The sequence below is a fragment of the Convolutriloba macropyga genome, chromosome 6 (genome assembly GCF_964194025.1).
Source record: "Convolutriloba macropyga chromosome 6, txConMacr16.3, whole genome shotgun sequence".
Lineage (NCBI taxonomy): Eukaryota > Metazoa > Xenacoelomorpha > Acoela > Convolutidae > Convolutriloba > Convolutriloba macropyga.
This window is the reverse complement of record NC_134473.1, coordinates 10,268,599-10,284,984: the sequence shown is the minus strand read 5'-3', so window position 1 is coordinate 10,284,984 and position 16,386 is coordinate 10,268,599. Positions and strand designations below refer to the sequence as shown.

The 16,386-nt window shown below is 32.9% G+C and overlaps 1 protein-coding gene across 1 annotated transcript in view; it reads left to right on the top strand.

Annotated features, from left to right (window-relative positions):
• LOC142341222 (uncharacterized) overlaps positions 1–16,386 on the top strand; it is a 297,980-nt gene that overhangs the window by 121,343 nt on the left and 160,251 nt on the right. Inside the window, exons 30-35 of the mRNA XM_075392141.1 lie at positions 2,350–2,481; positions 3,458–3,634; positions 8,772–8,992; positions 12,407–12,493; positions 12,584–12,767; positions 15,559–15,704. Coding sequence (XP_075248256.1) covers positions 2,350–2,481; positions 3,458–3,634; positions 8,772–8,992; positions 12,407–12,493; positions 12,584–12,767; positions 15,559–15,704 — 947 coding nt within the window. The remainder of the gene's footprint in view (positions 1–2,349; positions 2,482–3,457; positions 3,635–8,771; positions 8,993–12,406; positions 12,494–12,583; positions 12,768–15,558; positions 15,705–16,386) is intronic.

The following is a 16,386-nucleotide window of genomic DNA, read 5'->3' as shown; positions in this document are numbered from 1 at the left end:
ATTTTGGCATTGCGCGGCATTCAGAGTGGTTGCTCAAAATTACATATGGCGTTTGAGATATATTGCCATTATTTCGTTTTAATTGAGCAGAGGTTTTATTTTACACGCTGAAAACATTCAACATCAAGAGATCATAAGGAAGGTAAGGGAATGAGTTAGAGCTATAAGGCCAGCGCATTAAGTCAAAGTTAAGTCAAAGTGTATTAGGCAATTAACTAGCTCCCACTGTAGAAGCTGAAGTTAGCAGAATCATATAATCTAATCAAAATTGTACAAAAGAAAACTAAGTACCCTGAAAATTAGAACTTATGCACTCAAAAAATAGATCTTAAGTATAAAAAGTGCTCGTCTTTTTTTTGTTTTTAATTCATGATAGAGCTGGGAAGGAATAATTTTGGTGTTGTTTTGCAACAGTCTTCCAGCTATGATTTAAAGTCCAATTTTTAGTACCCATGTTCTAAATTTGCAGCTTGAACTGTCTTAAAATAAGCCCACCGTCACATTATTGCTCTCTACCTGAGCCGCCAGAAAAAGTAAATATAACGAAGAATCTATATGGATATTAGATTAAAGAGGTCTATAACACAAGTAAAATCAGATAAATACCTATAGGCCGCAACATCAAACCTGTTACCCAAAACTCTCATTTAAAAGAATTGAAAGTGATAGCAATCTAAAAAACAGCAACTTAAACTTGCAAAACTTCACGGCTTGGGTAATTAATTTTTGTATATTTTCCGTTTTGGTGCTCCTCCCAGTACGTTATTCGCCACCCCCCTCAGATGCAGATCAGGTACCATTACTTGATAAATTATTCTGTAAAAATATGGCACGTTCGTCTGAGGGTGCACGTAATATGCACTTCCCTAGTTTAAACTTTATATCAAATTTGCGACTATTCATAAAGAAATGTTCAAATTTTGTATAATAACGCACTAATCTATACTAATATTTGCAAGAAAGTACGAATAATTTTCTCCACTATCGTTAGAAGTTTGCCCTGTAGGTTGATTTTGCGACAGAAATCGTTTATGACGTGTACTTTACACATTTATTAATTGAATTATTTAATTTCCGAGGAATTGATAGCAAAGTAGCCCACATTGCTACCAGCAGAGTTCAACCGGAACGAAGTCTTCCAGTTGTTTGCAGGGTTGACACCGAATGGTTAACTTGTAAGAACTTCCAAGTTTTTTGCAAAAGATAGTTAACTTGTACGAATTGGCAAATTTCTAGCAAAAGATGGTTAACAATTAAAAACTTGCAAGTCGAATGATAATTTTGAAAGAAATTGCTGGTCAAAGGCTAAACTTGTAAATTTTTTGCTAGTTCGTTTCGGTTGAGCTCAACTCTCAATGGTTAATTCATTTTAACAATCAGTCATTTACCGTGAAAGCACGTGGGAGTTACTTGCTCAGTTTGAATAGCATAACACAATCTGACCTAATTTTACCAAATGGTTATTTCTCAGTTTTATCAGCTCTGGAGGTCCTTTTGTAACTCATTTAATAAACAACAGATGTCAATAAGCTTCTTTAAGATTGCTTTTCAAAATGTGTTCCTCAAACTTTCTAATTTTTTTTTTACCCTTTATCGCTTTGATTGAAGTTTATAATTCATATAACAGCATTTTAGTAACCTTTCAATTTGTGAACCAATTTGCATTTCAAAATTCCAATTCACAATTTTGCCAATCCTATCTTTTTTCAACAACTGTTTGCATTCCTTTCCTGCAAGTTTTTATTGTTTTTTTGCTACCATATAGGGAGAATTGTTATCTTGTAACAAATTATTTTCTAAGGAATTTCGAAAAAAACATGTAATTTAAATCAAATTTTTAACTTATAAGTACCCTATGAGTCAAATTGTTTACTTTCAAGAGACTTGTAAGTCGAATGGTTAACTTATAAGAACTTGCAAGTCTCTGGAAAAAAAACTTGAAAGGCGATGCATCGCCTTGAAAGAAGTTGAAGAAACTTGCAAATTCTTGCAATGTAACCATTCAAATTCGGCCCGGGTTGCCATTTTTAGCAAACTTAATATTATTTTGCAAAATTTTGCAAATTTGACCTTGTGAGGAGATAATTTGTAAATATTTACTACTTTGGGATTTTGGAGCAAAAACTTGCAAAAGTTTGCAAATTCGGCATTATTTATGAACTACCATGGTTACTAGGCTTTGGGGCACAAACGGAAAAGATGCGATTTTTGAAGCTTGTGTGGAAGATATTTTCTGTTTATTATAAGCAAAAATTTAAATGAATTGCTGACAAAACAGTCATTGGTATATCCTCTTTTATGTTCATTTTTTATTAAGAAATGATTGTAATCTTTTTGTGTTGTTTGCAGAGAACATAGGCATTCCGATGGGTCTGTTGAAGTACCAGGTGGGAAACAAGAGCCGAGACTGCATTCTGTCTCTGCATGTCTGCAATGAGAGAACTGAACAACAAATCCTCACTGGGCAAACCACGCCCTGTGGTAAGGACTTGAAAAATCAAACTCTCCTCGGGTCGTAATTTTAAAAGAAAATAATTTACATAATGTAATATAGGAGAATAGAAAAAAGATTTTCAAAAGAAGCGTAAATTTTCGTCCCTCAGTTCTAACTGAAATAAAAATGTATGGAGTTTTTTTACGACTACAACTTTCCTATAGTTACCCGATCACTGAAAAATGAAACTTTCCATTTTTTTCATTCCATAACTTTTTAAAACACATTTTTTGCATTTTGTTTTTTTTCTGTTTTTAGCTTACATAAAGAACTCAATTTTAAAACTTTCATTCAGTGAAATTTTTATGACCACAATTTTACGTAGAGGCTACAGTTAGAAGTAATAGTTTTATAACTTTTTGAATTATGGGGTCAACTCGGACTGAGATTCTTCCTCGTTTGATTGCGGTGAAAATAATTATATATATATATATATATATATATATATATATATATATATATATATATATATATATATATACCACAAAAGCGCCCGAATCTTTTAATTCACGGTTAATGCAGAGCAGGGGGAAACTTTTGTAGGAATTGCGTCGATTTTATTGGTGAAATTTTATCACCGTTCAAGAAGGTGGAATTAAATAACTCGTATTCATAGAAAACTTAACATTAAATAAATATTGATAATGGTGACAACTTGATCTGGGTATCTACTCTCAGATCGATTACTTTAATTTTTTTTTTAAAAAAATGACAGTGAATTTACTCGTGTCTTTTTCCACAAGAATTAGAAAACAAAAAAGGCTGAAATCTTTGGATGCTAACAATAGCTTTTTTCACCAAAATTTTTGTGTACCTTTATGGCTGTAATAATAAGCGTTGAATTAATTTTTTCACAGATATGTTTCAGCAATTCTGTATAATCTTACTTTTATTGTTTAATAATCGACTTTTAAAAGGGCAAAAATCGTTGAAAACAAGAAGTGCGAGATCATGTATTTTTAGGTTGGGCTACAATGAACCTAGTGTTGAATGAGCCCCCAGTGGGAGGGAGTGTGATTGTGAGACATGCACCTGTTATGGGACCAGGAGTCTGTCTGGAGAACTACATGTACTTCTCATTCTCATATCACAACTGGACTGACCCGGATGGCTCTGGAATTAAAGCGTACAAAATTATACGTAAGATTTCTATCCGGAGAAAAACAGCGGATCTAAGAAAATTCTTTTCAATAATGCTGTAAAGTTGCGAGGTGAGCGTATCCATATTGCAATGCTGCTTGTTTTTGTTTTTGGGTTGTCTTCTGACGCTTTTTGCTCAGCTTTTCATGCCGTTGTCTGATTGTTTTTATGTGAGCGACATCTAGGTCGGTACTTACTTTCGGTGTTAGATGTAAATGATTTTGTGCCTGTTCTTTATAACGAACCCAGCCAAATGGGAAATTCACATTATTGTATCAATTCTCAGTTTTCTGATATTCTAGAAAACATTTTGAGTTGAGTCTCAAAATGAGCAGACTTAAGTTAAACCGTATGAAATGGGAAACATAGATTAATCAGTTTACTTCCCGTGTTTTAAATTACCTGTGTCCCCCCAATTTCGCTTTTTAATTCCAAAAACGGTCGTCTGAGGATAGGTGTTTTTAAATTTTAGTAAAAAAGAAAGTGCTCCTTTTGGATGGTACCGTTGGAAAATTAAATTAAAGTATGATGGATGACCGTGGGTCATCTATCATACAACTTTATTTGATTTCATAAGAGATCATATATGATTCTTAATAATCATAATAAGTCATATATAATTTGTATGAATTCTTAGCAGTAATACCAAGTTTATATATATTTTGCTGGAAATCATACAGGAATCATGCAAAAATTTTGAAAGCCAAAAACTTTTATAATCCTCGTTTTCGGTGGGAGTTTTAAAAAATTCTTTGAAATCATTTCAGGGACACATCTGACACATAAAACGTTGACTGCTACCACAAATTCCGATGTAATAATGTAGTCACAAGGCATTTACGGTGAATATGTTGCATGTTCAGTCTATATTTGACTATTTGCATGCGTTACAGCATGAATTCTTAATTTTTGAAAAGATAATTTTTCTTGTTTCTTTTAAATGAGCGTTCATAGATACAGACTGGCTGCAGAAATTATCAAAATTATAGTCATATTGAAAGACTTCCACTTCATCCACTTACCATACAAATTTGCCAGAAAGTTTGCACTTCAGGGTCTTTTGTTGATGACAGTGTTGCCAGGGAATAACATAAGCAAATAGATCTCGCGCTGTGACCTGTCAATGTTAAACGGAATAATTTAGTGGAACTTTAATAGATGCTTTTCACATCAATTATAATCAACGATAAAGCCACGCAGATCAACTCGACAGATAATCAAACGACCGATTCTATTAAAATGCTATTTACAACATATATATATTTTTTCATTTGTAAGCTGCTAGCATTGAAGTTCATTAGGTTCATATTAAATTCAGAATTTTAGTATGAATTTTGCTTTGAAATGTCCATCAAGTTCCATGATCAGAAATCTGGTAATAAAAAAGATCGCAATGAAAGTTTTGTTTCGATCCCACTTGTGGGGGGATGAACTATATACTCAAATGGGTTTTTTTTTGTTCAGACCATTTTGGCCGATCGAAATATTGTTCACCGTAGAGAAATGTGAGTGGTACCATTAAAAAACTCGTCCAGCGTAGAATTCAAAACTAAAAAGAGTTTTTTTGAATTTGTTTTTTTCGAGAAGTTATCGAGGATTGAAGTTTCGTGTTTTTTTGGCTTCGACACGGAGTTTTCGTAATTTTAAATGAAATTTTGAATTTATTTTTGAGGTTTTACTAAGTTTTTGGAGTCTTATGGCATAAGCTCATTGACGAAAAGTGCAGTTGGTTTCGTAATGAGCATTAAGGGAACCTATCTAAGGCTTTGAGTGGACAGCTAATGGATGCTTAGACTTTAAAAACGATTTTTCGAGAAATTTTTTTAACATTAACCGATGATAAAATTGTTTTTATGAATTTTAGGTCACTCTCGGTCATGACGAGACCCCCCTCCTTTCTACTGCAGTCAATATTTATTGCGTTGAAGGTTTCGACTTCTAACTATTTGTTATATGACTTCAATGCCACAAGATTTCAAATATTTTTTGAAAAGTTTTCGGATATTTTCGTAATCTTGATTACTCTTGAAATTATACCACATTATCCTGATATTGATTTCTCCTATTGAGTTAGGAACGATGTTTAATGGATAATGGATAAAGTTTTCAGACAAAAGTTATTGGTTTAAGTTGTTTCGATACTTTCTTCTCACAATTTTCTAATGAATTTTTGGTTTTTGCCTGTATTTGTTGTTGTTTCCATAGTCATAAGATTTTTTGTGATGTTTTATTGATTAACTATGCATGAAAAAAATTGTCTTGCAATCATTTCATAACTGAGCGTATTCATTGACTAGCGTTGAAAGCTATTGAATTTATTGGCTGTTAAGACTATAAAAAAGATTTTTCGAGAAGTTTTTTTAACATTAACCGGTCATAAATTAATTTTCATGAATTGTAAGTCAGTCTCCGTAAAGATAGGAACCCCTCCCTTTCTACTGACGCGAATATTAATTGATATGAAGGTTTTGTCTTCTAACTATTTGTTATATGACTTCAATTCCACAAGATTTCAAATTTTTTTGAAAATATTTTGGATATTTTCGTAATCTTGGTTCCTCATGAAATCATACCACATTGTCCTGATATTGATATCCCCCAATGTCTAAGGGAAGATGTTTAATGGATCCTGGATAAAGTTTCAGACAAAAATTTATGGATTAAATGGTTTCGACACTTTCTTCTCACACTTTTCTAATGAATTTTTGACTGTATTTGTCGGTGTTTCCATAGTCATTAGAATTTTTGTGATGATTTATTAATTAGATATGCGTGAAAAATCTTTTGTTGTCCAATCAAGTCATAGTTGAGCGTATTTATTGACTTGCGTTGAAAGCTATTGAATTTAATGGCTGTTAAGACTATAAAAAAGTTTTTTTTCGAGAAATTTTTTTAACATTAACCGATCATTAACATATTTACGTGAATTGCAAGTCAGTCTCAGTAATGACAGGGCCCTCCTCCTTTCTACTGCAGCCAATAATAATTGTGTTAAATGTTTTGTCTTCTAACTATTTGTTATATGACTTCAATGCCTTAAGACTTCAAAAATTTTTTCAAAAGTTTTTGGATATTTTCGTATTATTGGTTCCTCTTGAAATTTTACCAAATTGTCCTGATATTTATATCTCCCATTGAGTTAGCAAAGACGTTGTTTGGATAAAGTTTTAAGAGAAAAATTTATGGTTTAAGTGGCATAGACACTATCTTCTCGCACTTTTCTAGTCACTTTTTTACATGTATTTGTGTTGTTATTTTCATGATCAATGACTTATCGTAATGTCCTATTGATAATATATGAACAAATGTCATCTTTGTCGTCTCATCGAGGCATAATTTAGCGTGTTTCCTAACTTAGTTACTTTTAAACCTTAATATCTTAGCTTCCGTTGAATGCTATTGTATTTTATGGCGTTGATACTACGGGTTTTCTCAAAAATTGCGTGGTTTTAATTCACTGGTTCATGTTTTTTGAATTATTGGATTCAAATCATTGAAAAGAAGATTCCCAGTGCTATGTAGAAAAGTTAAAGTTTTTACCAAAAATTGATTTTTTAATGGCTTCGACACTTTTATCGCTCATTCTTTTTTTGAATTCGCTGTTTTTGCCTGTTTTTTAATCGTTTAGGTAGCCGTAAAATGCTGACCAGTCTCATAATCTTGTATTTTGAATGCATGATGTTACCCCAGGCAGTTAGTTTATACCTAATAGGATTAAAGTTTAGGATTTTATACAATTTTAAGTTTTTTCAGGATTTTTCCTTTTTTTTTAGTTTTTTTGTTCTTTTCGTCAACTTGTAACTTATTCCCATCATTGCGATGTCCCATACAATTCCTTGTTTTTTTAAAAAAATAACATGTGTATTGATATTATGACGTAATTGAACTTTTGTTTGTTGTACAATATGCGTTTTCTCGAAGTTATGTGAGTGATGTATTTGTGTTTTTTTTGTACCACTTTAGCACAATGGCGTAATAACAGATTCCAATGATTTTCAGATGTGGCCCAATTGAACGTATTTATTCATTCGGTATAATTTTAGTTGATCTAGTATGAAAAGAAATTGAAATAAAATACATAATAATCAGATTATAGCTAATGATTTTAATGGCTTCACTAATTTGTGTTTCCGCAGTTTTTGAAATTTGTTGTTCGTAGTTTTTCCGCATCTTTCGTCCATTCCGGTGGATCAGTCAAACCAAAGACAGGTTCATTACAACTTTTTCTTAAATTAGGGTTTATTTTGTTAAAAGCTAATGATTTTCAAGACTTTTGATATTATTTGGTTTAACAAATGTTGATTGATTTTTGAATTTCGCCTCACTATTTCTTCTTTTTGTCGACTTGTTACATCGTCTCATTAAAGAAAAATCTCTGCTGCTGTGTAGTTAGGAAAAAATAAATCTGTGTAGTTAGTGTCTTGACTGACTTTATTTTGACGTTGTTACTAGGTGCTTTTAAATTTAGATACTGAGTTTTGCCATGAAATTTCTGTTTTTGCTTTCTTTTGATGGCAGATCTCTTGTTGTAATGAGGCATAGCATTATTTAATTCAATTATTAATTTGGCCGTGTAACACTTTTATTGTACTCAAACATCAATTTTTGATTATCTCTTTGTCAAAAATGTTAGTCAAAGGACAGTTAAGTAAAAAATGTAGATGGGTCGGAACATCATGTGCGAACGCACATTAACGAGCCTCCTTGTTATGATTCAGTACTGAAAGTCTATGGCACTCAGGTCCGGGCTGTTAAGCTTATTAGATTTTTCTTCTAATCGAATAGAAGTTTCCGGCCCTAATTCTTATCTGGTTTTGTGTCCGCCGAACCTAATTACCTCGCACCATTTCGACTTGCTTCTATGCTAACTTTTTCTATGCGAAAATGATTCCCACATTACCTTTTTCCACTTGAAAACGACAACTCAATCCAAGAAAAGATATTTTTAACAACTCGTCATTTTTTGGACGGTGTTTTGGGAAGATTACAGATCAGATTTGTGGTTTTTTCCTCAATTTCCTTATAACGTCTGCTATTTTATGTCCGTTTAAATGTAGTTTTTTGCTAAATTTTTTTGGCATTGTATTTTTGACATATTTTATGGTGAAATCATTGTATCTGCAATAATTTGTTTCAGAACTGATTGGGAAAGGAATACTGGACATCCCTTTGTACCAAGAATTGAGTTCCCTCAATGAATTCGAAGACATTGACCAGACTCCCCTCTATGTGGGACCTGAGAACCCCTACAACGAGAAAGTGAAGTTCGGATCCAAGGTGCAGGGCTTCGCTGTCGTCTTCTGCATTCGGATTGCGGACAACCTGGGTGCCTATGTCTTCTATTGTGTCAAGGATCAGGTTAGAATGGAAAAAAATAATGGAAATCTGAGTATTTGTTTACCATTTTTGTATAGAGTATGCAATGAAAGAGAAAAGCAGTCAATTACACACTTTTCTCATGTGACAAGCATACAGCTCGATTTATTTCAGGGAATTTTTGTCAAATTAGTTGGTAGTGATCTTGATACCAGCCCCAGCAGACTCTCTATTATCAAACATATTCTGAAAACAAGCCACACTCTAGTCTATCAATACTACCATGAGCAATTATTTGCACACTGCTGGTTGAATAAAAAGGTAGTGATTAGACTGCATGATTGCCCACTTCACGAGAAATAAATAGAGTCATCCTCAGTACAAAGGCTGTGAATTATTGGAGGGTGTTTTAAATAGATTTTATTAGAGTGAATTTGAAGCAGGAAATGAATGGCTTGAAAAAAAGTTGTAGGGATTTGACTGCTATAAAAATTTTTTTCCAAAGCGAGCCAAATTTTTGTTCAGGTGCGGCTTTTTCAAAGCATTTCGTTTAAAACTGTCTTGTTTTTTTTAATGTTAAGATTCAGCTTGTTCTGTTAGCATTTTGAAAATTCAAGTTAATTAATAAGAGATAATTAGCGCCAATTATTAAAAAGAATAAACTTGGAGATCATTCAGGTATTTAAGGCCAAGATTTTTAGTCCAATTTTGCTATTTTCGTCCCTTATATTATTTTATTACAGTACTTGAGAGTTGAAAACAAACTTTTTCAAAGAATATTAAAAAATTATTGCCAATTGAATATAGTTTTGTTGGCTTAAACTTTCTTGTTAAGAAGTATGGCATAAAACTGAGAAACTTGTAACTATTTTAATGCAATTTCTCTCAGTTTTTTTATTTTTCTCCAAAATTAGAAGAAATTATGCGCCTCTAGTTATGACCTTTATAATGTTGCATCTGCGCTTTTTAAATTTGATTATAGAAAGTTTTCATTTTTTGTGCACTTCTTTTATATAAATTAAAAAGAAATATATGATTTCAAAGAACTCTTCACCGCAATTTCAAGAAAAGTACCCCAACACTTTCAAGTCTTGATGGCAAAGTTTTTTCACAAATCCAGAGAGATATTTGTTACAATGCTTTTCAAAGGAAATATTTGAACTCCAAATTTGTTTAGTTCAGCTTGGATTATGGTGAGTTTTGTGATACTTTTCTGTTTTAAAATTCATTGACAAACCTGATGCCTTTTGAGCAAATTTCGGCTAACGTTGTTTTTTCGTTTTGGATTGAAAGGCATGCATAGTTCTTTTTGATGCTTTATGAAATTGATTTACTGTGTTTCGCTAATTTCGGCAACATTGATTTAAAAGTTCACGAAGAACTGTGAACTTTTATTTTCTTCAAATTAATTCGCATTAGCAACTTTTCCGCTTATTGTGATGACGTTCTCACTTTTCCAGATTTATATCTAACCATTTAATGCCCCTATTTTACGCACAGCCATTAAAAATTTCAGCAAGTTTATTGAATTTGTTCCTAGGCTCTCATTTTTTTCACGTATCAGGTAGGTCAAAAATTTTTGATTGTAGGTCAGGTTCTGAATTGATTTTTTTAAAGCTATTTTTCATATCTTTTTCATATGCTATCTCGTATTTTCTTTTGCTTTATGTCATTGTGATTTTAGTTTGAAATATAAAAAAGATGAGTAACAAATTAGAATTGTATGAGTTGAGATGATAGAGAATTCCATGCCTAAATTTGGTCGAAAACATTAGAACAGTACATAACCATTTGAAAATATAATTTTATTTAGCTTCTGGGTCTACATCCATTAATTGAAGAGTTTCGTTCGCTAAGTTGAGGGAAAGTTTTTCTGGGATATGAGTCAATCTGAGGTTGTTCTGGACTCTAAAAAACTTTTCTCTGCACTTCAATCTGAGCTAAAAAAATTAAGTTCTCTTTTCAAGTTCTTTTTCCAATAACTATAACTAAAATTCTTCTCCCAGAAATTGAAAAGAAAAAACAGATTACAAAAAAATTGGAAGAACTGCTACACATGAACTTTAGTTCAATGAGGTAAATACCTGCGCTTTTTTTGAAATTGAGAAAACTATATGCACTGTTCTGTTCTGATCCGCCATTTTTCCCGTTCAATCTGTTGAAAAAATTGTGTTGAAACGATTTTATTTATCACTTTATTTGGGTTCTTCAATTGACAAAGTTAGTGACACTAGGTGGTATGGTCAGCAGGCTTCCTGCTTCGAATTGTTTCCGGAAACCATCCTGTGATATTCTTCTGAAGATCCGTTATCGCTATTTTCCCATCTGGTTGTCAACGAAAACATTTACCAAGACAATAAAATTAATAAAGCTGGAATAATAAAAATGAGGGAAACAACAGCGAGTTCTTTTATGTTTTTCCCCAATTTACATTAAAACTGAAATGAGAAATCATTGTTTCTTATTTGTGGGTCTCTGAACAGATTTTTTTTTCAGTTAGTTGCATTTTGAAATCTGTTTCACTGGCTCAACCATAATTAATTATTACGTAAAATTTTTGCTAATAGAACTTTTTTGAACGTATCTTTTGTCAAAATTTTACTGTTGCTCGGAGCGATAGTTTTTGATTTCATCATTGTGCAGCCAATATTGTATAAGACAAAACTTTTTCTTTTGAAAAAATTCTACTAATTTTTTGAGTTTTACTCTTTTTGTAGTTTTGTTTGTTGTGCTGTCGTCTATTATGATTAATGACTTGTCTCATTGGCTCTCCAATGGTGATTAATAAAAACTTTTTCATACTCTCAATTGAAATTAAACTTAACATCTTTTCACTTTTGAAAGCATTCAACACTTTTAAAACTTTTTTAACATTTTCTTCTCTGCTTTCATAAATTTTCATTTTTGAAAGATCTTTGGTCATTTTATTTTGGTCCTAATTTGTTTTCTATAAAAATTGCTGCCAGTTTCTGAGGGTAATAGTCTACCCCTATACTCAATATCTTGTTATTGGTGTGAATGATTTTGTCAACTTTAGTTTTCCGAAAAAATTGAAAAATTCTAAGTTAGTTTTCCAAAAAATTTTAAAAATTTTTGAGTTTTCTAAGAATTATTGCTGTTTTGTGTTTGATTGGTATACGCTGTGTTGACGATCAAATGCTGTTCTTTCATTGAAGCTGACTTTCGTCGAATCATGACTTTCTTCAATTCTTTGGGTTGTGTTTGACTAATAAATCAGCTTGACAATTTTACTGATTGACATACTGAGAAGATCACCGTCATATTTTTGTAAATTTATTTTAGCTGTTAATATATTAGCTATAACCGTCAATACATTCTAGCCGTCAGCGTATTTTTTCAATAGGCGTTAATTTACACTCGCGTTAATTTAAATTGTTTGTCCTTTCATAATTACAACGCTCAAGGACAAGCAGCAAAGACAAAGTTTATGTTTAGTTTGTGAAAAAGAGTCCATCAGAGATGAGCACCTGCCTAAATTCCTCCTCTTATTTGAGCTCAACTCGAGCGTCACTCTCAACGACAGTGGCTGCCATAGAAACAGGAACAACATCAGAATCCGCAAATGGGTCATTATCATTGATTGGGAATCCTTCTGAAGATGATGAAAATCAGTTTTCAAATGTGAGGGAACTGTTGAGTGACGAACCACATACGCTGGAAGAAACAATTGAAGACATGCTTGGTCTTCTGGAAGAAGCAATATACTCAAACTTCTCAAAGTATATTGACGAGGGAAGTTCCAGGAATGTAACCGCATTCATTCAGGTGGCTCTCGCTCTCATGCAAGACTGTAAAAGTAGGTGTAGATTCATCTCAAATCATTCAGCTTTTGCATCGAAAGGGCATTTACTGGAGCTCAATTTTCAAATGAGTTTACACACTCGTTACGAATGAGTTTACTACAAGCGAATTTTCCATTTTCGCAAAAAAAAGTGGATCTTTTCCGTTTGTGCCCCCCCCCCCCCCCCAGTACGTTATGCTCCCCCCAGTTACAGAGCACGTGTCATTACATAGTAAATCATTATGTAAAAATATTGCACGTGCATCTGGGGGTTGCAAATAATATGCACCCACTAAGCTGGGGGGGGGGCACAAACGGAAAAGATCCAAAAAAGTAAAAGGGGAATATACTTTTTTGACAGAACGGAATTTAATTGAGTACAGATGTAGACGCATGTCACCTGGTTTCTCATAAAGCTTTCATAAATTTTTCGAAAAAAGAAACATTGGTTCGAAAGTTTACAACTTTATTTCACTTTTCTTCCGATATTGTCGATTTCGATTTCAAAACTGCCTATTTGACGACAAGTTCGGAAACTTCCCGTCATCGCTCTAGCGAGGGACTCTAAACTTGATAAACCATAATGATTTAAACGTTTCCGGACAAAACAGTCCCAGACAAAACAGTTCCAAATTGCAAAAAATTTCCAGACAAAAGAGTCCCAGACAAAATAGTCGCGATTAAGTTTCAAAACAATTGTAAACATAATCTGCAAACAATTAACAAGCATAATCTACTAGTTAAGCTTCTGAATGCATCGTTCAAAATACATATTTTTTGGCAAGCACTATGTTGTAATCAGCTTAAATTTTCTTCAATGACTAACAATCATATGAATAACTTAAGGCGTTTTTTTTTGCTTATTGGTGCGCATATAATAAACTATATGTCTAGTTGGGACTACTTTGGTGTGGGATTGTTTTGTCTGCTTTCCTGGGACTGTTTAGTCTGGGAATATTTTGCTCTTCGGTACTGTTTTTTCCGGGACTGTTTTGTGTGTTCACTGATTTAAATGGTTAAATTAGAGCTAAGGAATTAAATTGAGATAGCTTAAAAGTTTTTTTGTTTAACAGATGCTTTAACAGGAGAAATTTAGTTTAAACAAAATACGCTTTGTTGCTTTTATTCATCGATTAATGTGAGATCTACAGATATTTGTGTTTTTCAAACTCAATGGACGAAAATACTCATGATTCGACTTCAATATTCCAAATTACACGGCTAGATATGGACTAGTTAAAGACTGGATGACTCCCTTTATGTAATAACTTTAAATCTTGAAACAAAAAGGTGCTATCATACAACCATACAGTGCTTAATGAATATTTCTTGAGTTGCATGTGATTACATTAACTTGAATTAAACGTTGCGCACTACGTCTCAAAAAATTTGACACAAAAATTAAACTTTGGTTCTTTTGCGAACAAAAGTGAAATGAAACTGCATCAATAAGACCAATACTCATCTCTCTAAAACTTATTGGCTAATCTTAGGCCATTTTGTCAAAGATTAGCAGTTTGTCATCTCAATTCGCTTTTACTGTCTTGGCGTGACTTTTTTCACACTTATTTTAATGTAAAATGTCAAAAAGTTGAAATGGCGTTTGAAGAAAAACGCATTTTTTCTCAATTGTTGATTTTTAATCACTGCTGCAATTTCACTTCTTCTTGCATTTTTATTTTTTTATCAGTGTTTTACAAATGATTTTTCAATTCCATTCTCAGCACTTTTCTCCATTTTTTGCTTAGTAAGAGAAGATTCTCTGAATTGTATTCTAAGTCTTTGTTCTTCGGTTTTGTGTTTCGGCGTCTAATACTTTTATTCCTTTTAACGCTGGTTAAAGTTGTTTTAATTTATTTACTTCTTCCTTGCGCTAACTGTTTTTGCGGGCGTGACTTCATTTCTCACACTCTCTACCCTAGTCGAGGCAGGATGTTAATCTTGCAAGATCTTGCAAGATTCTTGCAAAATACTGTTAAACTTGCAAGATCTTGCAAGAGGATGTCAATCTTGCAAGATCTTGCAAGAGGATGTTAACCTTGCAAGATCTTGCAAGATTAACATCGAAAAGCCTGCCTTTATTGAATCGTTCTATGATGTTGCCATTTTTTGATAAGTTTTGTGAACAATATAGCTTTTACTGACTGTGGCTAGTTTCTTAGGCTCTTATAAACGTCATATTAAAGCCTCCAGTGACATCCATCTAAGCTTTTATATTGTTTTATCTGACTTTTTTTTTCAAGAAAAACGCTCTTTCTCTGACTCCAAGCACATAGAACCACCACAGCGGTTCTGTTACCACGATCTTTGCTCAAAAGTAGTCAGATGAATTGAATCACAAGCCTAGATCACGCAAAAAAGTTGATCATAGGTTTTTTGTGGTGATAATATAACGGTTTTTGGTAATATACTATGTTTATGGCGAAATTCGTAAGTGGTCACTTTTCTTGGGCTTCCGATCCTTTCCAAAATCATTCTAAAGCAAGAACTTTTAATTTATTTGCGAGAAGAGATTTGATTCATGAGTGACTTAACTCGTTCATAAATTTGTTTAGTATTTTTACTTTAAAATAATTTAGGGTAAAAAACTCCAATATAAATAATTCTCTTATAAAAAAGCTTCGGCTGAATTTGAATTAAATTGAACAAGCCGTATCATTATATCACCGAAATTTTTTTCATCGTTTTTATATTGTCGTCGATCAAGTGATCACCTCATTTCTCTATCTTTTTCTCTCTGTATTACAAAATAGTCAAGTCTAATTCGCTTTCATATTCGGCAATACGACAGTTATGCTTCTCTTAGATGATCTGCAAGCAGAAATCGCAGCAGCTGAGGACGAAATTGAGCAGCTTGGAGATCAGATAGACCTAGAATTCTCTTTGGAAGAACAAGCGGAGATCGAAAAAGCGCTAGATGAAAAGCGAAAGAGACACGAGGAGTTTTGTCAGGCAAGTTTTTGAAACAATATTTTCTGCTCTACTGCATGAAACATTAGAGACTGTCTACAGATCTTAATGGTTGCTATAATAGCCAATTTAATTTACTCAATGAGAGTTTTTAAATCTTCAGTGTCGTTCCTGCCTCATTATAGCCTCCCCATGAAAATATAGCCCACCCATGATGATATATTTACCATGATCGGGGGCTATAGATTATCTGACCACTAAGCTGAGGGTGGGGGATAATGGGAAATACCCAATCTTTATACATGGAGGAGATCATTTCAAATCAGATATTCCTTGCATTGTCTTTTGGCCATTTCTTCGCAAGTAATGCAATACAATGAAACAGAGTAGTTCTCTCCAGTATAACGGACGTGAAATGCAGCAGTTATATGGGATTGAGGCAATTAACAGGGAATTAACAGACGTAATTCTCTAGAAAAGTCTAAAATTCAGACGTACAGACGTTACGTAACTTAACTTCCCAAAATTTCGAAAGTTGATGACATTTTGGGCATTAATGAGATCTTGCTTTTCAACCTTTGAACAAAATTTTGTTTTCATGGTTCTGCGAACAAGTTTATGAGCATTCTGCAATGTTTAATGCTTATGTATATGCAAAAAGACATGTAATGAAGTCCCAATTAATGAAAGTATATGTCATCATAATGTTAAAAAAATAGCAGCT